The sequence below is a fragment of the Antechinus flavipes genome, chromosome 2 (assembly GCF_016432865.1).
Source record: "Antechinus flavipes isolate AdamAnt ecotype Samford, QLD, Australia chromosome 2, AdamAnt_v2, whole genome shotgun sequence".
NCBI classification, from domain to species: domain Eukaryota; kingdom Metazoa; phylum Chordata; class Mammalia; order Dasyuromorphia; family Dasyuridae; genus Antechinus; species Antechinus flavipes.
This window is the reverse complement of record NC_067399.1, coordinates 655,024,895-655,052,376: the sequence shown is the minus strand read 5'-3', so window position 1 is coordinate 655,052,376 and position 27,482 is coordinate 655,024,895. Positions and strand designations below refer to the sequence as shown.

The following is a 27,482-nucleotide window of genomic DNA, read 5'->3' as shown; positions in this document are numbered from 1 at the left end:
ATCGATATTAGAGAAATGAGAGGGCAGACAGACAGGTAGGAGAGACAGAGAAAAGACAGAGAGACAAAGAGGAAAAGGGAGGCGAGACAGAGACGCAGAGACAGAGGCAGAAAGAGACACATAGAGACAGAGTGACACAGACAGAGGGGGGGAGAGACGGAGAGAGACAGAGACACAAAGAGAGACAGAGAGAGGCGCAAATAGAGACAGAGGCAGAAAGAGACACATAGAGACAGAGTGACACAGACAGAGGGGGGGAGAGAGAGACGGAGAGAGACAGAGACACAAAGAGAGACAGAGAGAGGCGCAAATAGAGACAGAGGCAGAAAGAGACACATAGAGACAGAGTGACACAGACAGAGGGGGGGAGAGACGAAGAGAGACAGAGACACAAAGAGAGACAGAGAGAGAGAAGTAAAGAAATGGACATGGATTGATCGACACAAAGATCGTGATGGGGACGGACAGACGGTGGACAAAAATAGATACAGATGATGTAGACAGAAGGATTGACATCGAGGCAGGTAAATGACAGATGATGAAGACAGAGAAATAAACAGATTGTTGATACATGGGAATAGACAGAAATCGATGAGCTGCCCAGACCGAGAGCGCTGCGCGGCGCCCCGACACAGAGGTGGGCGACCGGCAGGTGAGGGGCAGCGAGTGCGCCCCTGCTCGGCGTCCCCGCAGGACAATGGTCCACCCCACACACACACACACACGCCTCCCCTCCCCCAGGCTGGGTGACCGCGAGGCGATGGCGGTGTGGCTGCTCGGGCTGCGGGGGTGACGAAGCTGCAGCGACTCCTCCTAGAGGTGGTTAAGAGGAGGAGGACCAGAAGTGGGAGCGGGAGCGGGAGCTGGCGCCGGAGCGAGCGGGTTTCTCCTTCTCCGCCTCCGCCTCCTCCGCCTCCCCGCCCCCCGTTAGTTAGGATCCCGGCCTGGTGAGCAGAGCCGCCGCCGCCGCCCGCCATTGGCACACACACGCGCGCACTCACACGCACACACACTCACACGCACACACGCGCGCACTCACACACACACAGACGCGCGCATCCCTCGCCAACAAGAAAGAAAGGAGCGGAGCGGAGGAGCGCAAGATCCAGGCGCAGGACGGCGCTGGCCTTGGCCGCTGGCCCGCAGCCGGACGCGCGGACTGACTGAGAAGCGCTGCGGGGCCCAGCCGCCCGCGGCTGAGGCCGGGGCCAGGGCGCCCGAGCCCGAGGAGGAGGCGGCGGGGCGCAGGTGAGAGCCTCCTCAGGGTGCTGCAAGGGGCCGGGGTCCCCTGGGGCAGCTCCCGCCCCCGCCTCCTACCTGTGGCCAGGGCTGGGGGGAGGGGTGTGAGAGGGGGACGGGCAGGGCTGGGCAAGGGGCTGGTGGGGGGGATAAGGAGAGGGGGCGGCTGGAATGAAAACGAGGCTGCTGCCCCCGGGAGGGGGGAGAGGCGTTGAGCAGTGTCAGGGTGCTAGGATGGAGACGCCCGAGGTGGGGGAGGGGAGACGAGCGAGGGCGGAGGGGGAATGGGCGCCCCCAGCCCGGCCTGGCTGCGGCCCTAGCTCGCCTGGGCCCGCAGGATTCTCTGCGGAGCGGGCTGGGGCAAAATGCTGGACGCGGGGGCCAGGCTTTCCGGGGGAGGAGAGCGGTGAGCCGGGCCCCAGGTGAATGGACAAGGGGAGGAAGGTGAGGTACGGTAGTTCGGGTGACAGCACTGGATGAACGCTAGAGGCGGGACCCCGTCCTTACAGCCCGCGGGGCCAGGCCGAAGATGGGGGGCGCCTGGGCCCCGAGGCTGACAATGGGGGCGCCGGCGGCGGCGATGATGGATGCGCCGAGCTGGGCTGCGCGGAGGCGGGCCCGGGCCGGGCCCCGAGGCCGGGGGTGTGTGGGGGGGAGCGCGCTGGGGGGGCCGACACCGGCTGCGGAGGAGGGGCTCCAATCTCCCCTTCAGGTTCCCTTTCCGGGGCGGCTCGGGTTCCCGATGCTTGGAAATGGCGGGCCCTGCCGGGGGGCTAAGGCCAGCCTTTTGCGCGGGAAAAGGAGCCTGGCGCGGGGGAGAAAGCGGGGGGGAACGCAGGAAAGGAGGAGGCGCCCGGCAAGCAAGAACCCCCCTGACCCCCCGCTGAGACCGCGAATGTCTAGGGGAGGCGCCTGACAAGCGCGCGGACCGACCCCAGTGTTCTATGTGTTCGCGCCGCCCCCCTCCCCTACGCCGGCCGCCCGCTGGGATCCGGGGCGGGAGGGGGCGTCCAGCTAGCGCGCGAACCCCGGCTTTGCATCAGCCCTCCCCCCATCCCCAGCGCGGCCACCCGCTGAGCCCCGGAGTGCTGGGGGCGGGGTGGGGGAAGGGGAGGCATCTGGCAAGCGCGCCCCTTCCCCGGGCTGGCCGCCCCGTGGGAGTTGGAGTTGGGAGAAGGGAGAGAAAGGTTGCCCCGAGCAGCAGGCTCGGACGCCCCGCGGGTCTGCCCGGCCGGTGCTGCAGATCAGTGCCCGGCACCAGCCCAGCGGAGGGGGCTCATGGCCCTTACCCCGCTGCCCCCCGCGGCCGCGGGCCAGTCATTTAGTCTAGCTTTAAGTTTCCTAAATCTGTGAAACGGCCAAGTGGACTAGAGGCCCCCCCCCTCCTTCCCGAAGACCCACCCCCTACACATTGTGCCCACCCTTCCCCGGGCACACGGGGGCTGGTGGCTGTTGGTCACGGTGGCCCCAGGCCCAGCGCAGCGCCCGCCACCAGTTCTTCCCAGAGGTTTATTGCCTCGAACCCCCGCCTCTCGGGGCACACCACTTGCCTTTCTTGCCTTTAGCGCATTCCTTATCTTTGGGATAAAAACTCAGATTATAAATAACCCCAAGAGATCTCTGGGATTGTAGGGGCTCAAAATTGGGAAGGACTTTAAAGGTCAGACAGTCCCAGCCCCTCATTGTTACAGAAAAAACCCGGAGCTTGCCGGAGAAGTTCGGAGGCAAGAGCTCGGAGGTCAGGAAAGCTGGCTGTGGATCCTGCTCGCCTGCTCCCTCCCTGCGTGACCTTGGCTTGGGACTGCCTGGGGACCGGCCTCCGGAGTCCCGAGCTGCTGGGATGGACCGGCCTTGTCCGAGGGCTTGCCCAGCCCTGGTTTCCTTGCAAGGGGAGACGTGGCTCTCCTGTCCAAGGTCACGCAGGGATTCGGAGCTGCATCCAGCTTTCTGGCCAGCATGTATACCAACCCCCTCGTTCTGCAGGGGGAAGAACCGAGGTTCCCCGGAAGGATCTGTTTGTTAGGAATATCTAGGATCAGCGCTAGCTTTGGTCAAGGGCTCCCAGGGAGAAACTTCGTATGGTAAGAAACCGTCCTGTGATCTTGAGCCAATCCCTCCCTCTCAGAACCTCAGTTTCCTCCCTTTTAAAATCAGGGAGCTCAAAATCAGGGGGTTAACTGGAGCTTTCTTCCCACTCTCAGACTCCCAGAGCCTCTGATTTGTGCTTACTGGCAATGATTTCAGTCTGGTGGAGTGTGGAGGGGCAACTGACTTAATGGGGATCACAAACCGCGAGTGCATGGAGGCAGACTGGGAGTTAAGTCTAGAAAGCTACAGAATTGTGAAGTGGACAGAAATTGAAACGGGACCAAATTAGAAAAATTCAAAACATGCTTCTAGTTCTAAGGCCCAAATGACTTTTGGCAATATACTTCCTATTAAACTTAAGCAAATCATTTCTTTGAGCAAATCAGCCTTACTTTCCTCAACAATAAAATGGAACGATATTACACTATTAACCACCTGCCAGGGTCCTGCTAAGGGAGAGCTTTGTAAATCTTCAAGAATTTTGGAAATATGTTATTGTGTCTTCATGGGCCCTTGCCTCTCGGATTATTAGAAAAAGAAATACAAACGGTGCAGGGGGGATTTAAGCTGCATCCTGGCATATTATAGCTGGTAAAGAGACCATTTTTTAAAATGAGATACAAATAAACTAACCTATGTAATTCTCATTATGTAATTTTTGCTGAAATTGGCTCATCCTTTTTGCATATTGCAAGCTGAATTTTCTGATTTTTTTTTTTAGATTTTCAAACCTGCTTTTCAATTTAAGAATACTACTGGAGTATAAGATTAGATTGCAAATGAAGAATCTGTTTAAACTGAAGCTAGTACCTTTGAAGTTTATTTTAAATCAGGCCCCTAACCACTTGAGAGCGTCTCTTTCATTATCCAGATTTTTTTCTTTCTACACCTAATAAACCCTTCTGTACTAGCCCCCACTTATACTTCACCTGAAATCACTGAGACCATAATATAGCTATTGTTAATGGTCTTATACCTACTTATTTCCAAAACTCCTTGATTTCATTATGATCTAAGAAACATGATCTGAGCATTCAGCAATCCAATCCAATTTCTCAGATTTATGAGGATTTGAATTTATTTATTTAGCTTTTCACAGTGGGCAGGAGGCCCTTTCATTTTTTACAACAACTATGTCTGTTTTCACTGTCTCCTGCTAGCAAAGGATGTGAGTTAGTCCGGGCTTAAGGAATTTTTAAACAAATGAAATATGACACGATTCACGTAGAGAATAGAGCCGTTAAAACTGCAGAAACTCTGCGAGCATTTTTCCCCTTGTGTCCCAAGGATGTTTGAAATTCTCCACCTTTTTACTGGAGTAGAATCTTGAACAAAGTGTTGGACCATTCCTGAGTAGGTTCAGTGATTTGTTCTAGACCAATAAGAAGCCAACTTTTGGCCACAAGATCAAGTTCAACCAATCTCTGGTGCCTCTCTGCAAAGACTGAAGAAAAACAATTGGCTGTGTATGCTTGTCCACCATGATAAATCTTAGCTTCAGGTCACCCTTTGTACTATTCAAGAGGACACTTCAGAAGACTGCTTGAAAAAAACATTGTTTTAAAGAATAATTTCGGGACTAAGAAAGATTCGATGGAAAATTGGATATTATCAATAGAGGTTAGGAAGGAGGAAAATCCCCAGATAGACATGCAGGAGAGCAAAAACTCAGGGGTATCTCTTCCACACTGGGGAGACAGACAGACAGAGGGAGAGCGCACTGGACCTACATTCAGGAAAAACTGAGTTAAAACCCAATCTCAAACGCGTATTAGCTGTGTGACCCAACCTCTGTCTCAATTTCCTCCGTAAAATGGAGGAAAGAGCACTTACGTCACAGGGTGGATGTGACAATAAAAAAGGTAATATTTGTAAAGCGCTCTGCAAACCATAAGCTCTACATAAATGCTAGATTTGATTTATTTTTAAGAGGAATTCCTGTTTGGATCTCACCATTGTTTAGTTATACGGTGGTTAACCAGAATTCTTCCCTGTGTGACTATGAATGGCTAGTTAAATTGGAGGGAAAGTGGGCAGATATACAAGATAAGTTAGGAGAGGGTTGGAAGGATGTTAATGAAGCAAGGGGCTTAATGAAAATTGGATCTAGGAGAGAAAACGCTGCCTTCTAACAACGGGGGAGAAGAATCAGGGTCTTTATTTTGTCTGCAAGGTACAGACAGGCACAATTAAGAACCGAATGAATGCTACCATAGCTGTGAACCAGTAGTGAGGAGTAAAAGAGCTTGAAGAAGGCTTTCTAAGACTTGTAAGGAAAAAAAAAATCATCCCGAAGCCAAATACCTTTTGAACAGGACTAAAAGTTGTATTGATTTCACTCATTTGTACATCCAAAAAATATTTATCCTATACCTCCTAGTACACAGAAAGTCTCATTCAAGCTAGGAAGAAAAAAAACAATGGATATTGTTTGGAATTGGATATGGATCTCAAATTAAAATAACTCTTTGTCCTAGCCAATGGAGGCTCATACAAGATTAGACTTACACAGAAGTGTGCTGAAGCCAATTCCTAATGAGATCTGATTGTTTCACTTTCAATGTGAGTATTTACACCTTGGAAATCTGCAAAGGCTACAAATCAATGCTTGATTGATTGTTTTGTTGATTGCCTAGACTTAAGAAAGTTATAGAGACAATGTGAATAATGGAGAGTCAACTAAAAATGTGTGTATAAATTCCTTCCCCTTTTCATCCAGTTACTAAACATTTATCAATAGGCCCCTGGCCTTGGATATGTCTTCTTTCATGCTGGGCAATTTGCAATTTATGTGCAGTTTAAAACAAAAGAGTCAACACGAGTAGATTTTCAGAGGGTCCATGGATCTGGATGGGGGGGAGAGAAATTTTTTCCCAATATAATAGATTTCCTTTGTAATTCTGTATAATTTTTACACATTTAAAAACATGATTCTGAAAAAGGTTTCACAGGCTTCTTCCAATTGCCAGAAGGGTCCACGATACCAAAAATGTTAATAACATTGGCTCTAAGGTTCCTGGTAGGTTTCTACTCCTCCAAGCTCACCGATAGAATTGATGACAAGTATAAAGAAAGAGTTGACTTAGTGTTTGGTCTTAAATTATTTTATGATTATAAACAGTATTGAGGCAGAAACAAAACTTCAGTGTACTCTACTTAAAGTTGTTAAGTTGTTCTGCAAAAAATACAGGTGAAATGGTGTTAAGGAAGACTATGTCATAGGAACAGTGTTATAAACAGACAAATAGAATAAACATCAGTTTTCATAAATGTCTATTTAAGCTTGGTTATAACATAATTGTTTTTATTTTTAATCTTATTTTTATTGATACATTTTCTTATAACACCTTCATTTTTAAATATATCCCTTACCCTTCCCTTTCCCTACCCAGTGAGACATCCCTTAGAATGAAAATTAGAAGAAAAAAGAGAAAAATAAATTTGTAAAATCAATTTTTATATTTGCAGTATTCTACATTTATACTCTCCCAACTCCACAAAGAATGGAGAAAGCTATATTTTTGAAATTATTCACAAGAGCCCTGATTGGTGATTAGAATGATAGTACTCAGTTTCATTTTGTTGTTGTTATTTCCATTTACATTGTAATCATATGTCTCATTTTTCTGGTTTTGTTTACTACATTCATCATCAGTTCGTGTGAGTCTTTCTAGGTTTCTCTCAATTCTTCAGATTTGTTCCTATGATAATTTATTGCATTTGTATGCAATAATTTTTCAATCCCAAGGGTTCTGGAATAATTTTTTTCTGCCATGAACTCTGGAAGCCTGATCAAGCCTATGGATCCATTCTCAGAGTAGTGTTTTTTTAAAATGCATACAATAAAACACATAGGAGTACAAAGAAAACCAATAATAATATAATGTTGTTAACAAAATATTTTTAAAAGTTTGTAGGCCATAAATTAAGAATCCTGGGTTTAGCAATTCCCCAATCTATGGGCATTTTCTTTGTTTCTCAATCTTTGCTATTGCAAGGGAAAAAAGGCTGCTATGAATATTTTGCTGCGGATGGGACTCTTTGCTTCTATCTAACCTTGGATGTATGCCTCGATGGCAACACAGAATCAAGGGATACCAATATTTTAGTCCCTTTTTAAAATAGCAGTTCCAAATTGTTTTCCAGAATGGTTAGAACAATTTATAGCTCCAACAATCAATACAGGATTAATTATTATTAATTTACTTGTCTTCCTTTTGTCACTCTAACATTGACTGTTGCCAGCTTTGCCCATTTCCTATATGAGGAGAAACCTCTGAGTTTTCATTTGTGTCCTTTTGCTATTTGTGATTTGATGCAATCTCTCACAAAATTTGTAGTTTTCAACTCTTTTAAGAAATGTGTGTGTGTATGTCTGTGTGTGTGTGTGTGTGTATGACCAAAGGACTTAAGCACATATCTGTGGGCTGCCTGGGTAGCTTTGGATAGTAGGTCCTTGTTAGAAAGGCTGATGCAAAGATATTTTCCCAATCAGCTTTTTTTCCTTGCCCAGCTCGTTGATTTTGCTCCCACCAAAGCTTTTCGAGTCCATATGCTAACCAGTGTCAGATTTCTCTTTGCCATGACTACAGAAGGAGCTGCATTGTGTCTCTCCTACCTTTGTTAAGGGTTTGACATGTCACATTCAGGTTGTGCGTCCATTTGGGGCTCAATGCATTACAAGGTGCTGTGCCCAAGCTAGTTCCCAGCAGCCATCTTTCCGTTTCCCCAGCAGTTCTTCCCCCGATGCCCTGTGTCCGATAAGCCGCCATTTCTTCTGCCAGTCTCTCCCCATCCATCATCTTCTCCCTTACGGAGCCACCAGAAGAGTTCAGGCCTGGGCACCCGTCACCTGGCCATGTGTGATGGTCTCAGCCCACTCCCCTCCTCCTTCACCCCCTGCCTAAGCCCATTGCCGCTCTTACTCAACACTCTTACTCAACAAACTCCAAAGTCTCACTTTTGCCTCAAAGATAAAGTAGAAGCTCTACTCACAACTTGGCCCTAACCTGTATTCCAAACCTAGTAATGCATTCGTTCCCTGCCTATTGATTATGATCCAATTGGACTTTTCTTTGTTCCTCATATGCAGGAGTCCCTCTCTTTTCACTCTGCCTTTGCTTGACCATATCATGTCTGGGGAATCCCTACTGTATGTCAGACACCTCAAAGACAGGCTGCATATGACCCATGAGATTCCAGGGTGCAGACTGAACTAGATTAAAATGTACTGAGGAAATATTTAACAAAATAAATTAAAATACAACAAAACACAGATCATATTAATATGTTGTTTTCTAAGTTAATATAATAAGCTAGTATCTCTACTTCCCTAATTACCTTGGTATTTTTTTTAAAATAAACAATTGTCTTTATATTGTATTTATTCTGCTTATATTTGTTCTGAGTTTATATGCATGTATATATTGTGTATGTGTATGTGCATGTATGTAGATACATATACATATAAATGGGAATTTACATTTACATGTTTCCTCCTCCTATAAATTAAGGGCTTCTTGAGAACAGAGACCATTATTTTTGTCTCCATGTTGCAGCAACCAGGACAGCACGCAACACAGACAACACTCCACAAATGCTAATTGATTGATTGGTTGATTGTTTCAAGTAATTCATGTTCTCAGGTTTATTGAACAGTCGGTAATTGAATTTGATTATTTCTGATTATTCTTTGGCTATCTTTTCTACTGATCTATTTCTATATAGATCTACTATCTATTTTTCTACTGATACCATCAGTGGTTTTGATGATCACTACTTTAAGACAGAATATAAGATCTGAAAGATCTTCTTTTATTCCTCCTTTTTTTTTTTTTTTGCTCTGTTTCCCTTAAGACTCAAAACCTTTTGTTCCTCAAAACCATGAGATCCTAGACAATTTTTGTTATGAATTGGTCTAAGTCTCTGAAATACTCCATAGTACTAAACCTATAAATTAATTTACATGGTATGGTCATTTTTATTATACTGTTGCAGCCTAAACATGAATAATTAATATCTCTTCAATTATTGAAATGATTATTTCTTTAGAGAGCATTTTGTAATATTTATAAGTCTTGGATGTATTTTGGTAGATAGATTCACAAATACCCTGTGCATTTTGTAGTAATTTTAATGGGATTTCCCCCTCTATTATTTCCTCTTTGGTTTGGGTAGGATAAAAAAAAAAAAATTGTTGAATTAGCGGGGGAGAGGTGGGTAATCTTTGCATCAAATATCTCTGATAAGGTCTGCTAGTACAACTTCCCAGAGTGGACTAGTCTGTACTTACTTATACATTGTCTCTCCTAATAGAGGGTCAGCTCCTTAAAGGCAGACATTTCCACTTTGTCTGTAAGCACTTCATTAATGTCTAATAAAGAAAGGTAGCTGAGTGGCTTTGTGGACAGTGTTGGACTTAGAGGTAGGAAACCCCAAATTTGAGTCCTTCCTTGCTTTCCTCATCTCTAAAATGGGGATAAGAATATTACCAACAGGGCCAACTCGATAGCACAGTGGGTAGAGCACTGGCCCAGGAGTCAGGAGAACCTGAGTTCGGATGTGACCTGATACTTAACACTGACTAGCTGTGTGACTTTGGGCAAGTCACTTAACCCCAGTTGCCCCACCACACACACACAAAGAATACCCACCTCACTAGGTTGTGGAGATAAAATAAGTTAGCTTATGTAAGGTGCTTTGCAAACCCTACATAAATCCAGATCATAGCTATAGCAACACAAATGATATTCACTGATAGTTGAAATATATAGTGAACTAATACAAATGAATAAATGATCAAAAAATAAGAATCAGCAGTTCTCAAAAGAAGAAATTAAGAGTTATTAGCAACTATATGAAAGACTTCTTTGAAATCACCAATAAAAAAAAATCACATAAAAATCATGCTGAGGTTCCAACTCATTTTCAGGAAATAGAAAAAGATGACAAAAAAGACATTACAGGAAAGTAGCTAGACTAATATTCTGTTAGCATAGATGGGAAATTGGCCAGCCATCTTGAAAAGCTGTTTGGAAGTGTCCTTTTGTGAAGTGATCAAAATGCCCATATCCGTTGACCCCAAAGTTCTCTTGCTAGGCAGACACCCCCAAGGAAGTCAAAAGGAAGAAAAAAAAGCCGGTGTACATCAAATTACTCACAGGAACACTTTTCATGGTAGAGAAGAGTTGGCAATGTGGTGGATGCCCATCAGTTGAGAGAAATAAGCTAAGCAAATTGTGGTACATGAACTTATTGGTTGCATCATGAGAAATGGTAAACAATTCAGAGAAGTGTGGGAAAACTTACTTGAACAGACTTAGAGGACACTAAACAAAAAACAAAAAAAAAGATGCAAAATGAAAAGGGAAAGAACAAACAAATGAAACGGAGCAAAGTCGTTGTAATGAACAAGCTTGTCCCTAGAGAAGAGAGAATAGTATTCACAGCCCTACCTTCTCTGCAGAAGTGGAGGACTGTGCAAATGGAAAATTCTATTCCATAGACTCTGAAACTCAATCGATGTGTTGGTGGTTTGACTGACATGCTTTTTTCCCTGTTTCTTTATGTTCTCTGTTATAAGGAATGACATGCTTTTTGAGGGGGAGTTTGAGGGAGAAAAATATAGTCAGAAAGGAAGGTGATATAAAAGCAAAATATTGGAAAATAATTTTTTAGAGAAATGATAATAATTTTGTGAATTTGTTTTGTATATTTCTCTTTATGGAAGTGACTGTCTTAATTTATTTCTTGATTTTCTGAGTTTCCTAAAAAACCCACCATATTGTCAGCAAATAGGAATAATTTTGCCTCTTCTTTTTTCAATGTGTATGCCTTTCTCTTGTCTTCTGGCTATTGCTACCATTTTTAGCACTGCCATAACCATAAAGGGAGAAACATCTTTGCTTTAAGCCTCCATTTTGGGGAAAACTTCTAGCGTTTCTTCATTGCAAATAATGCTAGCTATGGTTTTTATTATATTAAAAAATCATCTTTCTAGGAAAAGAAAGAACACCATAAAAGACTTTCCCATGAGAGAGATGTGTGTCTGCAGTAAGAAATAAAGGTTTCATTGGGGGAAATTTGCACACTAGGACATTACCCTCTCTAAAGAGTTGTAGCTCTTAAATAGTATCTCTCCCCCAGGAGACTGGATGAATGATTTCCTAGACAGCTAGTACCTAGCATAGTATGGAAAGTAGGAAGGAAAGGGGATAGAGAACCTGGGATAAGATAACGTGACCTTGAAAATGCAGAATGATCATGTGAAATTCAAGGGGTGGTATCAAGGGCCTTGTGATTTTTCACACAGACTGATTCAATACACAACACTGGCATTGCTTCCCTTATGAAATGATATTTCTGACATTTATCGAGTAGAACAATATACTTAATTTTGTAGAAAGGAGAGATGCTCTATCTATCCAATGAGTAGTATATAGGCAAGAAAATCTTAACCTGGGGGACCATGCAAATAGATTTCAGGGATTCCATGAACTTGGATAGGAAAAAAACTGATATCCTTATTCTAGTATAATTGATTTCCTTTGTAAGCCTGTGTTTTTTTGTTTTATACAATTAAAAAAATTGTTCTGAGAATGAGTTCATTAGCTTCACCAGACTGTCAAGGGGGTCTATAACATAAAAAGTTAAGACTCCCCTGATATAAGCCATTTTTTTGTATTTAGCTGAACTATATGACAGAATGGTGAGCAGATATTGGCCATATTTCTGCATACAGTGATGATTATACAATCACCATTCTGATATGCTTCTCTATTCTATTCCATTCAGAATTAAATAAATAAAGCAGTAGTTTTAATAAACATAAATAAACACTCAGGACTACATACCCATGTCACTGCCTTTAACTTAATTCTTAGTGAGAAATTAAGTTGATAGCCATTGACTAATTCAATATCTTTTTTGCCAAATAAGTTTTTTTATATTATGTACTATAGAAAAGCTTTAATTTAAATGGGCTATTGAATGAAAATTTGCAAATAGAAATATATATACACACTATTAAGAATACATTTGGTGCTCAATAATGTGAAAAATACAAAATAGTAGCCAAAAATAGATCCACTTGAGCAAACTTACATAGAATTAGATACTGACTTTTAGATTGGACTTGGTGATTCACCAAGTTCCCTGCTCCAACACACTTGATTCTAAATTAATGAGCCCTTTAGAATTTTAATGAAGTGATCATTTTAACCCTTTCTACAAGACTCATTTTCTCATTATTAGATTTTCTTTAATTACGTGCATAAATTATCATGCAGGGCTACTAAGTTGACCAGTCACTTGCCTGATATTATTTCATAATTACATAATGATAACTCACCAGTGTAGCACAGCCCACTAGCTAATTCCTGGAGATGCAAATTTTGCATCTTTCAAGACACTAATGGTTTACAAAAGGTAGTTTGTCTAGAAAGCTGTAGTATTCAGACCAATCAAAAAATGGCTTGTGGGTGGGCTTAGGGCCTCTCCCCTTAATCACAAAGGCTGCACATGGGTGCCTTGTGTTCCATGCAGCCTGCACCCAGATGGCCCGAGGACCGGTTCACTTGCCTGGGGGCTGCGGCAAACTGATGGCTAAGGAATGAAGTAGGAAGCTGTAGAACAGAAGCTGTGGGGCCCGGCCCTCTTACCAACCCTGTAGGCACAAAAGGCACATGTGGCCCACGGTTTCTCACCTCCCTTTTCCTGGCAGCCAATCATCTGAGAACCCCCGGGTCCCTGGATTGGGAAAAGAGGCAAATTGTGAGGAAGGAAGAAGAGTTAGTGTCAGCATCACCAATGGCACTTTAAGTCACTTTACAGATACTACCATATATTATCCCCATACCAACTCCTAGTGCCCTCATTCTCCCCATTTTACAATTGAGGGAACTGAATTAGACAGAGATTAAAAGACTTGCAAAGGTTGGGGCAGCTAGACGGCAGAGTGGCTAGCACTGGCCATAAAGTCAGAAAGACCTGAGTTTAAATATGTCCTCAGATAGTTAACATTTCCTACCTGGGTGACCCTGAACAAATCATTTAATCCCAGCTGCCTCCACAAACAAACACTTGTGAGGGTCTCAGAGAAAGTATCTGAAGCTGGATTTAACTCAGGCCTTTTCTGAATGGGATTTGAACTCCACATCTTATGCTCTATCCACTGTACCACCTAATTGCCTCTAGGTTATAAAGATTATATAGACTTATTTTGCTTTAAAGACCTCATTTAAGATTTTTCATTCTAAATTTTGGCCACCTAAGATTATCTCTCACATTTAAAATTTAGTTCTATGTAATGTTTAAAATAAGAAGTAATCCTGACCTCAAAAAAACAAAAGCAAAAATAGAGCTAATTAAAAGATAAGGAAGGAAACTACATACTACTAAGGGTAGGATTATGTAGGTAAGATAATGAAGTAATATCAATACTAAACATATGCATCAAGTGGTATAGCATCCAAGTTCCTAGAGGCAAAGTTAAGAAAGCTGCAAGAATAATTAGACAGCAAAACTATGCTAATGGGTGATCTCAACTTATGTAATAATGTTTTACCTAATATCTTAGAATCATGGGGTATGGATTTGGAAGGAAATGAAAAGAACATCTAGGAGGGAGATTCTTAACTGCTTAGCATATAGTAGCTGTTTAATAAATGCTTGTTGACTGTTTTGTGTTGTGAAACCCTTCTCAGAATTGTGTTTTTAAATAAATAAAACAAAATATGTAGGATTACAGAAGAAACCAATAACAATGAAATACAGTTATCAGAATTTTTAAAATTCAAGTTCATGGTTAAAATCTTATGAATCTACAGTGGAAGAAACTGAGACCCAGAGAAGTCACATAAGCATTAAGTGTCAGAGCCAGGAGTCACATTGATACCTGAGAGTCCAAATTCTGTATTCCTGCTGCTTCCAAAAGTTTGTCTTCTTGGAACTAAGTGGCAAGAGTAGGTGGAGGTCTCCTTTTAAAATGGAGGAGAGGCTCTCCGTTCATAGAACACATAAGGCAAGTAGAACTTTTTAAATTGGAAATTACAAGCTGAAATTTGGAACTATACTCAAAAAGCTATGTGGTCATGCTCACCATTTGACACAGCGATACCATCATTAGGTCTGGATTACAGAGAGATAAAAGAACAAGGAAAAGGACACATGTGCAAAAATATTTATTTCAACTCTTTTATGGTGGCAAAGAATTGGAAATTGAAGGAAAACTCATCAATTGGGGAATGGTTGAGCAAGTTAAATGAATGTGATAGAATGCCACTGTCTTGTAAGAGATGATAGGGGAGGTGTTTTTAGAAAACTTTAGGAAGATTTTTATAAACTTGATGCAGTAAAATGAACAGAACCAAAACATTTCGTACAGTAATATCAGAATTGTAAAGATGATCAGCTTCAAATGAACTAGAAAATCTGATCAATTAAGTAACTAATCATAGTTCCAAAGAATTCATGATGAAACATGATGCCTACTTCCAGATAGAGAGCAAATGAACTCGAGGTGCAGATTAAAGCATATTTTCTTTTTCTTTAATATTTTTTCTTTCCTTTTTGGATTCTGGCAAATGCAGAAATTTGTTTTACATGATATATTTACAGTAGGTTTTCTTTTTCTTGCCTTCTCAATGAGTGGAGAAGGAGAAAGAAAAGGAAGGAATTAAAAACTGAAAATAAAATAAAATTGAATTTAAAAAATAAACCACAGGCTGTTTTGATTTGCCTAAAGCTTGTAGTTGATAACATTTAATGATTCTTAGGGAAGAATCTCATCATTTAATGTGACTCCTCCCTCCCTTTGTTCAGTTTCTGTGACTAATAGGAGGGATTATGGTATCACAAAAGCAGTACTTTATGGCTAGCTATATACCTTGCTCTTTATGCTTGTTAGGTCTATTTTCAAAACAGTTTTGCAGCTTCTATAACTTACATAATTATTAATATCACAGGAAAGAAAAAGCAGACAGAAGGATGGACATTGTGAGAATTTGTTTTCTGCAAAAATAATAGCTCAAACATCTAGGTAGCACTTAGAGACTTATAAATAGCACTGTGTCGGTGATATTTCAAATCAGCTCTTCTCCCCCCCCTCCAAAGAAAAATAAACATAAAAAAGCATGACACTTATAAGTTTAAGCTGCGTGTTAACATTTTCTCCATAATTTTCTTAATTCTAAACAATCAAAGCAATTAATTAAACCCTGATTTGTAACTTTTGACAATTTTAGAGGTGTAAATGCTTCTGAAAACTGAACAATCTGACTCAAGTTTGAACTGACTACAAGATATCCCTGCTTTGGGCTCACTTTTCTTTTAATAATCCTGTTAAGTTTCACAGGAATTATTTCCATTTTAGAGAGGAAGAGACAGGTGTGTAAGTATTCAAGACAGGATTTGAATGCAGCTTCCTTGCCCCAACACCAGTGTTTTTGCCACTGTATTCCATTAAAGCATGTATTTTAAAATTTCTTTTGATTTGACTCTCTTCTTAGGTTCATAACATAAAATAACTCTGTTATGAACAAAATTAGTGTTCAGGGCCAGGCCAAGTAATAATCTATACGCACTGGGAAATGGAAATAATTAATTTTCTATATTTGTTCGGTTCAGCTTAAACAAACACTTTGAAGTCTCATCATCAAACTTATTCTAGAAGCAGAAGACTTAGATTTCTAACATTGACTTCCCAGCCTTCTAACCATCCCAGCGGGGATGATTGACTGAATAGATTCCAGTTCCCAGTTTCCTTCTCTGAAAACTAAAGGGATGGGTTTAAATGATCGATCGCCAAGGTTCCTTTGAACCTGTGCTTATTATCCCACCGTCACTTAGACAGCATGAGGTAGTTTTTTTGTCTTGTCAAAATTATTTGAAATGATTTTTAAAGGAATAATTTGTTACCAAAACACTGTAATTTAAATAAATCAGGTAAAGTATTTGTTTCTAATGCCTTCTTGCTAATTTAATGTGAGTGTAATTTTTATAAAATCACATGTCACATGGATCTGCTTACATTGTTAATATGCTTTGGCATAAAGACTATAAAATTATTGACTCTTCTCCTTCACTTAAAAGGTGGCCTTAGGAGAAAGTGATTTGGGAAGTATTATTTGTCCAATAATGATTTGCCCTTAGGGGTTCATAAATAGAAGTATAACAGACAAAATGATTCTACTGTTAGCATCTAGTCTAGTTTTTACAGCTACCAAACAATGCTAGCCCAATCATATTGTTTAAATAGTTGTAGTGGCAAAGTAATAAGAATTCTAAGAGGTAGAAGATGATTTAAGAGGAGTTTATGACCTTAAAAAAAAAAAGATTATATTTGGTGGATTGTTTAAACCTCACTCCTGGGTCTTCACAGCTTTTATTTAGTCCAGTTTTCTTCCCTGTAGGATGGAATATTGAACTCACAGGGCACAGATGCTTCATGGTAAATTGTGTTTTATTTTTCATCGTTATTTTTAAACTATTCTAAAGTGCAACAGAGATTTAGCACATAATGCAGAACTAATGTTAAGTAAATATTACAGCCCTACACTATCTGTTGGATGGCCACTTGTCAGAGCTGTTGTAGAAGTCAGCTGGTCCCCGAGGTCCCTTCAACTCAGCAGGCCTGTGAAATTAATTATATCTCAAAAGCTTTAAGAGTCCTATCTCAATCTATTAAATGATAATAGCCGGGGATCTAGAAATCATGGTGGAATAGAGAGAACGTTGACCTTGGAAGCAGAAAAATCGAGACTTAAGTCCTGATTCAGTCACTTACTTAGTGATGAGACCTTGGCTGGACAGTCCCTAAAGTCTTCTTTCTTCATCTTTCAACTAGGTGATACATTACTTGAACAGCTGTGAGAATCCAATGATAATGATTTCTCCAAAGTGCCTCCTCAATCTTGTAGAGCTATATAAATGTGAGGAATATTATACTATAAGTGGGTTTATATAACCCCAGAAATCAGTATTTATTTTATCAACAGCTGTAAAAATTATGAGATGTTATTACTACTTTTTGAAGAGTGTGTGTGTATAATCTTTTCAGTTAGGTTTTTTTTTTGTTTTTGCTGAGGCAATTGGGGTTAAATGACGTGCCCAGGGTCACACAGACAGAAATGTTAAATGTCTGAGAGGTCAGATTTGAACTCAGGTCCTCCTGACCTCAAGGCTGGTGCTCCATCCATTGCGCCACCTAGCTGCTTCCCCCTTTTTTTAGTCACAAATGTTTCCAAGCTTTATTTTATTTATTAGCACAAATTAAAATTGTTAGCAACAGATTAAAGATGAGACGAACATTAAAATTTAAAACCCACATAGCTCCCTTCTGTACAGAAATAATAAGGGCAGTATTGGGCAGATTTATTTTTTAAAATTAAAAAAAGTTAGCATAATTTTTAAACGAATTCACAAAAAAAGGCTTTCAAGGGATTAGCCTTTACCATTCTCAGTTGCGTTTCTTTGTCATTCTGGGTCTTAAAGGCATAATATTCATTGATCATTTGATAAACAAGCATTGATAAGCAAGTATTTATTAAGCCAACTTACAATGCATCAGGATCTAAAGATATAAACTCAAAGAATGAAACAAGCCCTATTCTCAAGGAACTTATATGCCAGTACTTCAAGTGGGTGCCACATAGTAGGTATTTCATAAATGTTCATTAACTGATTGACTAACATGCATGCATATGTGAATGGTTATAAATATGTACACGAACCTATATATGTACTATCCCTGAATATATAATATATATGGATATACATGTGTGTATATCCAGAATAAATATAAAGAAAATAAACAAAAGTAGTTCAATCCAAGGTAGTTTGAGTAAGAGAGCACTAGCAGTTGGGGAATCAGGAAGGGCTTCATAAGATTATTGCCATTTTCTTGAAAGAAAAAATTAGTATTTTAGCATTCAGTTATGTATCCGTTTTTCATATTTCAAAAATAAATTGATTTATTTACATTGAAAAGAAAATAAGTGTGCAAACAGCCAGATATCTTGCTATCCTTAAAAGCAATAGGTCTGTCTCTCAAATATAAGCACAGTTATTCAAAATCTTTACTTTATGCCATTTTCCGTGTCTCTTTGCCTATCAAAGAGACTGATTTAATTAATTTATTCTTTCAGAGTCATACTAACTACGCAAATGCCAATGTGGATCTCTGTTATCCTCATAAATCTTGCTAAGAAAATTTACTTTTCTTCTGAATTGTTCATCTTCATTATTAAGAACTGCATTGATTTGTGTCATTACTACCACCCCTATCCCCTAAGTGGCACAGATAGCATTGACTGGACACTGTGACCCAATATTGCCCATTTGGGATGGTCTGAATGATTCTTATCGATTCTCCTATCAGCTATGGCCAGTCCTTGGTTAAGCCATCAATTTACATAAAATTGTATTTGTTAAAATGTAAAATAAAAAAAAAACTTTTCTCTGACTAGATTTTTCCACTATGACATAGGATGACTGAAATATTATACTATGTTTCTGTTGTTGGTTAAGTCCAAACATCTCATACAAAGAGCTCATTGAAGTCCAACATCCTCATTTATGGATCAGAAAATGGAGCTTGGCGAAGCGATTGACTGATTGGCCGACTTAAATAAATACAAATTTTCATATACATTTAAATAAATTAAACCAAGACACAAACCCAGAGCTTCTGCCTTCATGTCCAAAGCTTATTTCATCCTATCACTGTGTCTAATAACTTTTTGTGCTCTTTATCAAAAACTCCTTGAACCCAAGACTTTGTCTCAAACTTGTTTAATAGATTCAGCAGCAATTATGATGATCTCCTGCTGACAGGTTCTCCATAAGTGTTGGTTGATTAGATAAAAGTTACTTGTCCAGGGACTCACAGCCCATATATCTCAGAGGCAGGTCTTGAATCCAGACCTTTCTGACTAATGACAGCTGTTATCTCTCACAATATTTATACAGAGATCTGATTTTATTACATTGAACATCTCTGTAGAGTGAAAATGTTTCCAAACCAGCTGATCAGTTTTTCACAAATTATGCATCACTCAATATAATAAAGCTTTGTTACAGCATAGGATGTCAGATATCCCTTAAAAGGGTATGGTTTGGATTTCTGCTTCCACATATCTAGATTTCTTTGCATTTGTTTCTATTCTATAATTTTTTGATTGCTTTGATCACAGTATAGATTGAGGTTTGCTAGACCTGCCATGTAAGTGTCTTCTGAGACTTTGGAAAAGTGGCCTGGGGTCCTGTAGTACCTGAATACAGTTGCATTCAGAATACAGTTGATGGATTAATAATATTTTTCAAATGCACATAACTGAATCAGAATATTCATTATATGCTAAATTCCACTATGCCTTTTCTATAAAAATGTAAATGTTAAAATAGCACAATAAGCATAATCATTAATCATTAACCTTTGTATGAATGTTTAAAGAAGGGTTTAATTTAAAACAAGATTTAAACAAGCATTTATATGCTAGATATAAATGATTTGCTAGTCCTTATACTCTTCAGCTGTTATTCATTACTGTTCAATTTCAGTAGGTCTGATTTTTCTTGATCCCATTTGGGGTTTTCTTGGCAAAGATACTGGAATGGTTTGCCATTTCCTTCTCCCCTTCATTTTACTGGAGAGGAAACTGAGGTAAACGGAATTAAGTAACTTGCCTAGGATCACACAGCTAATAAGTATCTGAGGCTGGATTTGAACTCAAGAAGATGAGTCTTCCTGATTTCAGACCTGGCACTCTATCCAATGCAGCACCGCCTGGTTGCCCCAGTCCTTTTGACACTTTAAGATAAATCTTGACTCTCTTCTGTCACTTAGAATGCTTTAAAGTATCAGACTCACCCAAGTCCAAGTAAGATGAAAATACAGTGCTTGTGACTTTGGTCTTAATTGAACTAGCAAAGAATCTCTACTACCCCAAGGAATCTCAAAGGTTGGCTTTATCCCTTACTCCTGTCACTGTGTAACTATTGGTTATTCTCTTTGCATGAGAGAGAATCATTTTGTGTTCAGTGAAGCTTTCTTTCAGATGGAAGGGCCATTGGGATCATTATCTATGTGCTTTATGTCGTACACGAACATCCCCGTGGGTCTTTCACCAATCAAGGAACGATTTCCTTGGCAACCTTCCTTTCTCATTGTAACTCCCTCTTCCAACTAGTAACAAAAATTAGGATATTTCATTCACTGTTGATGATGTGATTCAAATCCAGATCTTTAGAAACTGGTTTCTTTTAAAAGAGGGTAAGCCTTCTAGCATCTAATATTTAAATAAATTCCAAGGAATCATAGTATTTTAAAGCTGGAAGGGGCTTAGAGATCCTCTAGACTTAGAAACTGAGACACAGAAAATTTAAGTAGCCCAGGTTTACATAGTTGATGGTAGAGCCAATACCAGTCTCAGATCTCTTGTCTTCCCATTGGCTGCCATCTCCATTGTAAACACATCTCCACTGAGAAGAAAGCAGAACACTTATCATCACTATGTGGTGGTTTTCTCATATTTCCATGGATGTATTAGATCCTTAAACACAAAGTTTGGGGTCTTATATCTGTGTGTGTGTGTATATGTATTGTGTCTATGTGCTATTCTGCACAATAAGTGCTTTCTATATTTTACGTGATGATGTGTTTCTTCAACAAAGCTTATTCATTGCTAATTCATGATGAAGTTAGTTACAGAAAGTTGGCAGCAGAAAAAGGTCTTGCATATAAATAGGTTTAAAGTTTACCAACCTTTATAATAATTTCTTTCATATTTAATTCATTTTAATTTTATGTGTGTTAAATAATGGACATTATTCCATTTTCCTTGAAAGAAACATAATAAATATCCAAAGGTCTAACCTAATACTTCACAAATAATTGATATTAAATAAATATTTGATGATCAGTTTTTACACATAGTATATTTCTCCATTCTATAAAGTTAGCATGACAAAAAGTGAGACTCACAGAACAAAAATTAAACTAATATGTATTTATTAGACACTAATAATGCCAAACATTTTGCAAAATATTAAAAATACAGAGAAAGAGGGGAAATAACTTTGACCTGATGGAGCTCACAATCTAATGGGCAAAGACAACTTGCAAACAAGATGCATAATAGGATAAATTACACAAGGAATGGACCAGAATTAAGGGAGATTGGAAAACTTCTTATAGAAGTATCTCTCTGACTTTTAGTTTCCTTCAAGTTTCAGCTCCAAGTTAGAGATGTGAAGGGAGAGAAGAGAACACACTGTGTATATTAAGAGTTTCTAAGGTAGTAGCATTCTGTTTTCTTATCTTGTCTTGACTTATTGCCAAATAAGGTTATGGGATCTTTCTTTCTTTGACTTTGACAAATATTGGGGACGGCCCTTTAGAGCTGCTGCCTGAAGCAGACACAGTCTTTTCCAGAGACTGGACTCAAAGCTTTCCAACAGAACAGCACTTGTCTGGGCTTGGACTTTGGTGCCATGGTTTCTGAGAAGTCAGATCCTCTGATGAAGCATCAGAGTGGACTCTGGTTGCTGACCTTTGTTTATTGAACACAGCATAAAACAGCGATATACACTTGCCTGTACTGTTTGCCACTGTTGTGGAGGATGTACTATTGAATTCAGATGAAAAAAGGATTGCCTAAAGATGGAGAGATCCTGCAAATCCTCATGTTAGTGAATGATGTTGTGCCGATTTCATCAAGATCTGGAATATTGGGTCTTCTTCAATGAGATCTTGTCTTTAGGTTTTGTCCTAATAGTCCATAAGGGAAAACCAAGTGGATGAAGAATGCTCACTGTCCAGACTGTAATCTATAGTAGAAAGGACAGCCCACTGAATTAATCCATCAATGCATATATCTTGAATTGATTAATCATTGAGTTAACCCATAACTGCATATATATTGGAAAGAGAGTGTAGGCAGACGATGAATTGGAGGCAGAATTGAATTGGAAGAGGAAAGTGGGCTGTATTTGGGTTGTCATGCAGCATTTAAAAATTCCTTGCCACTAAAACCCTTAAACAAAAATCACCTTTTTAAACACCATGATTCTTTCAATAATAGAAAGGCCGTGAGTCAGAGAATACCATCATCATCAACAAAGAATCAAAATTATGAGTGGCCCAATAGGCAATAGGAAGACATAAGGTCTGCCTATAAGTATGTTACCTAATGAAAATCAGCTGCATAAGTTTTAGCTACACTGATCAATACAGTGATCCACAATTCCAAAAGACCCATGATGAAAAAATGCCATCTTCCTCCTGAAAGAGAACTGATGGACTCAGAGTGCAGATGAAGCATTTTTTTCCCACTTGATATTTCTTGCTTTTTCCCCCACAGCATGGCTAATGTGGAAATATGTTTTGCATGACTTCATATATGTAATGAACATCATGTTTCTTGGCTTCTATATGAGTGATGAGGGGGTGGTAAAGGAAGAAAATTCGGAACTGAAAATTAGAAAATAAAATAATATTACCAACAATGACTTGAATACATATGAGGCATAGGAGATGTCCTACAAAGGGTATATGATTGCAGAAGAGGTGAGCCAGTCACCTGGTGAGAGTAAGAGAACTACTTTACTACTACACTACTACACAGATAGTATTAAGAGACTTAAAGAAAGGCTTCCAGGACATTAGTTGGACTCTTTAGGGAGGATACATAGAAAATTACGGATAAGGGACACTTGGAATGAGAAGCTGTGGTTGAATTATAGTCTATCTGGTGAAAAGAGAATTTACATAAGTGAGCTCATGGACTCATTGAAATAGCGCAGTATTGTCAAATATGCGTTTAAAAAACCTCAAGACACAGATTAGCAGGGACTGGGACATTGCCCTCCGTGTTTTGTACCCAGGTGTTCGGTTTAGTCCAGTCAGCCCTGGGGAGCCTGCCTCTAATTAAAACAACTTTTTTTTTTTTTTTAACATTTGTCAGCTTATGTTCCCTATCCCTGTGACATCTTAGGATGATTTATTCATAGTTTAGGTTATGGTTTATCAGTCTAGTATTCCCTCCAAAATACCAAAAAGGTACTCAATGGACCATATAAATCAGGAATAATACCCGTAATTTGTTCTTTCATACAAAAGGAATACAAAACATAAAATTCCTACTGCATATTGATAGAACAACTTAAAAACCGGACTTAGCAACTTAGTATCTAAGTCTGCCATGAGACTGATATTTAAACTATATCAACAGAGTATAAAATTGCTAAGTAAACATTTTCCATTTCACCTCTGCTTTGCACTGTCCCTCAATTCCAAACTCCTGGATTTTGCACAAACATCTTAAACAACCTATCTATCCACCTCCCAAGAAGGAATTGTGGAGTGAGCAGAGCAGTCAAGGATTCAGCTACAAACTCACCTAATTGAGTCCACATTTTGTGGGGAGTAGCAAGGTAGAGGAAGGAACACTGCCCAGGCCCTTCCCCTCTTTATGAGACTAGAGATGGTATATGCTACTTGCCACATGGAAGAACACAGATCCACAGCTTTGGATAGCAAAATGCCATATAGAATAAGAAAGTAGTGAAGAGTCATTCTGATGCTTCAAGCTATCATGTTTTAACAATACATGCAAAATCATAATAGCTCATGTCACCATGCTCCTTTAAAGTTTTAAATGGTTGGAAAGCCTCATTAGCCACCAATGCTTCGTCATATATAAAGGTGATCCTAGATTTCCTTTTTTTAAAAGGCATTTTGTTTTTAAAAACATAAACAGAGATAATTTTCAGCATTCACCCTTGCAAAACTTTGCGTTTCAAATTTTTTTCTCCCTCCCCCTTACTCCCTCTTCTAGACAGCAATAATCCAATATATGTTAAACATGTACAGTTCTTCTATATATATTTCCACGATTATCATGCTAAACAAGAAAGATCGGACCAAAAAGAAAAAAATGAGAAAAAAACAAAAAGCAAGCAAATGACAACAAAAAAATGAAAATACTATGCTGTAATCTATATTCAGTCCCCAGACTCTTCTTTCTGGATGCAGATGGCTCTCTCTATCACAAGTCCATTGGAATTGGCCCAAATCACCTCATTGTTGAAGAATCAAGTCCATCAGAACTGATTATTGTATAATTTTTGTTGTTGTTGTGTACAATGACCTCCTGGTTCTGCTCATTTCACTCAGCATCAGCTCATGTAAGTCTCTCCAGGCCTCTCTCAAATTATCCTGCTGATGTTTTCTTATAGATCAATAATATTCCATAACATTCATATAGCCATTCTCTAACTGATGGGCATCCACTCAGTTTCTAGTCCTTTGCCACCACAAAAGGGCTGCCATAAACATTTTTGCACATGTGGGCTCTTTTCCCTTTTTTAGGATCTCTTTGGGATACAGGCCCAGAAGAGCCACTGCTGGATTAGGGCATATGAATCTAAATTTTCAAGGATTATTCTCCATCTGTTAGGGATGAAGAAATTAGGATACAGAGAAGCTGAGTGAGTTGCCTGGGAGCACAAAGATACCAAGTCCTGAAGTTAGGATTTGAACAGAGGTCATCTGGTTCCAGATCCAGTGCTCTTTCTGTACCACGCTACATTCTCCTAAAATGCTTTACTTCTTGGCCTTGTTGGGAAGCTCAGATGAGATGATGCAAAGTATTTTGCAAACCTGAAGTGTTTCATCAATGTCTATCATTGTTTGTGAACGGTTGTTTGAAATGCTCCATCCCTAAAAGCAATATCTTTGAGTCATTAACATGTTTCTAAAGAAAATTTCTGGGTTTTTTTTCACACTCCTGCTAGAATATACTTAATACTTGGATTTATGAGTCCTAAGCAAGGTTCCATTCATCATCCCAGTACCGAATCTAACGTGTTCGAAGCCTATCTGGGAGGTTAAATTCACTGTGTACACTTCAGTTCCTGCTAAGACTTTGCCCATGAGCATATGATTTGTTTTTCTTTTAAAGACGCTTGACTTCCATAAATAATAGTGTTTACATACTTGACTTTTGCAGCATTGTGCTGGAAATCTCTCAGCAGCAATGAAATGGTGATGTTTCCTCCCAGGTCATCTTTCCTTTGCAAGCACGTTGGCAGCTGCAGGTGCTCAGGCGCAGATGCTCGCAGGCTGTTAAATGACGGCAGTGGCTGCCGTTACACCGTAATGTTTGGTTAAGATGCATTAAGGTATACGGTGAAACTGCTCCCCTTCGATCGCCGGCTCTCTTAATAAGTAATATTCCAATAGAGGCTGGAGAGTGGTTTTCATCCAAGAAATGTGCCAAGAAATGGCTCCAAGAGCCATGTTTCTCCAATCCAGTCATTTAAAAAGTCACGGTCACATGAACTAGGTGTTATTTATTTTAAAAGCCAAACGCATCTCATAGAAAAGAGCAGAAATGATTGTCCAGAAGCCGCTCTTGTCATTCCACGTTTCTCATTCTTTCCACCATTGATTTAGCCCATGTGGATGCTGGGGTAGAGCAGCAGGCTGTGAGCTAAAGCTCTCTCATCAGGCTAAGCCTCCTGGCTGGCCTGTTCCTCCATGCCCTGCTTCCGCAGCTGGCAGACTCCATTTTGTTGTCAAGTCAGCTGTTCGGCTACCTTGGAATTCGGTCAGGTTTTGTACAGAAGCCACAGAATTGCCTTGGACCCGTGGTATCCAATTTAATTAGAATCAGGCTAGACATATGGGCTGCCCTGTGGGCTGCATGTTGCCTTACAAAACCACACATTTATCGGTTTTATTTATCTTATTAAATATTCCCAATTTCATTTTAATCTGGTTCGGCTGTGTTCTGGAGGATGCATGTGAAGAGACACCTCTGCTTTGGACTACAAGGGTTCTTAATCTGAGATCCCTAAACTTGTGGACTTTTAAAAATATTTTTTGACAACTGAATTTTAATATAATTAGTTTCCTTTGTAATTTTCTTTAGTTTTTTAAATTTATTTTATGCATTTATATGAATCATTACTAGAAGAGTAGGCTTTATCAGTCTGCTAGAGAGGTCTGTGACCTTCCTCCCAAAAAAGGTTAAGAACCCCTGCTTCTGAACTATTTTGTGCCCTGAATGTGTCCTCAATCCCATTTTTCTTTCCCTCTACAGTGTTGTGGTCAGTGCGACCGAGGATTCTCAAGTAAGCAAACTGAGAGGAAAACGGCAGCAAGATGTCAGGCAGAAGTGGGAAGAAGAAAATGTCCAAACTGTCTCGCTCAGCCAGGGCAGGTGTCATTTTCCCAGTGGGGAGAATGATGAGATACCTAAAGAAAGGAACATTCAAATACCGAATAAGTGTGGGCGCTCCCGTCTACATGGCAGCTGTCATAGAATACCTTGCAGGTAAAATTTTTAAATGTCAAGAAATGAAAATATGCTTCCTGGACTGAATTTAGAAGTCTTCTCTCACTCTTTTATCTGACACGATTTATGGAGGGATCGTTTAAATTATCTTTTGATTATTTTAAATCTCCTGTTAATGGATTAGAGAATTTGAGCTCGTCTCTTAGCCAAAGGACGTACTCTATAATGAAGTGACAGGGCTTAAGGGGGAATAAAAAGGCAGAGAAATCACAGAATTAAAATAGAGGGCACAAGATCTACAAAAATATCTAAACTGTTACAGGTGTGTCACCCTCTCCCACCCGACAAATAGCACACAAGGGTGCCCTGCATGATATTACCCTAATTTTAAAATTGGTATGAATACATTATCAACAAGCCCAACTATTGTAAAACTAAACAAACAAGAACCTGTTACATTATGACACTAATTATCTGACACATTAGATTTCGAACACGGGGCTTTTCAAATTAAAATTGTACATTAAAAACAAATTTACATCAAAGTAATGTTGTTTCCCCAGTATGGAAGCAATCAGTCATGATAGATGGAGTTGTGTATAGGTAAAAATGTGATTTTTCACAAAATAGAAACTGAGGCTATATTAGTCATTTTATTAAAGTTTTTATGACTGTATTCCTTTAAACAGCAAGCTTCCGCAGTGCTTATAATGTAAGCCAATTTATGAAAATTCAGTTTATGCTCAAAAAATATGAATCTTATAAAGGAAAGGATATGTTTATTTTAGTCATAAATGTACTTTATTTCATCTAGTTTATTATTAGCCTGTGTCACAATAAGTAAATAGATGGTTGGTT

At 39.8% G+C, this 27,482-nt stretch overlaps 1 protein-coding gene across 1 annotated transcript in view; it reads left to right on the top strand.

The window, feature by feature from the left end:
* Nucleotides 1–806: 806 nt before the first annotated feature.
* Nucleotides 807–27,482, top strand: part of LOC127552088 (core histone macro-H2A.2) — a 59,910-nt gene continuing 33,234 nt past the window's right edge. The window contains exons 1-2 of the mRNA XM_051982547.1: nucleotides 807–1,248; nucleotides 26,430–26,663. Of these exons, the coding sequence (XP_051838507.1) occupies nucleotides 26,492–26,663 (172 nt within the window). The 5' untranslated portion in view covers nucleotides 807–1,248; nucleotides 26,430–26,491. The remainder of the gene's footprint in view (nucleotides 1,249–26,429; nucleotides 26,664–27,482) is intronic.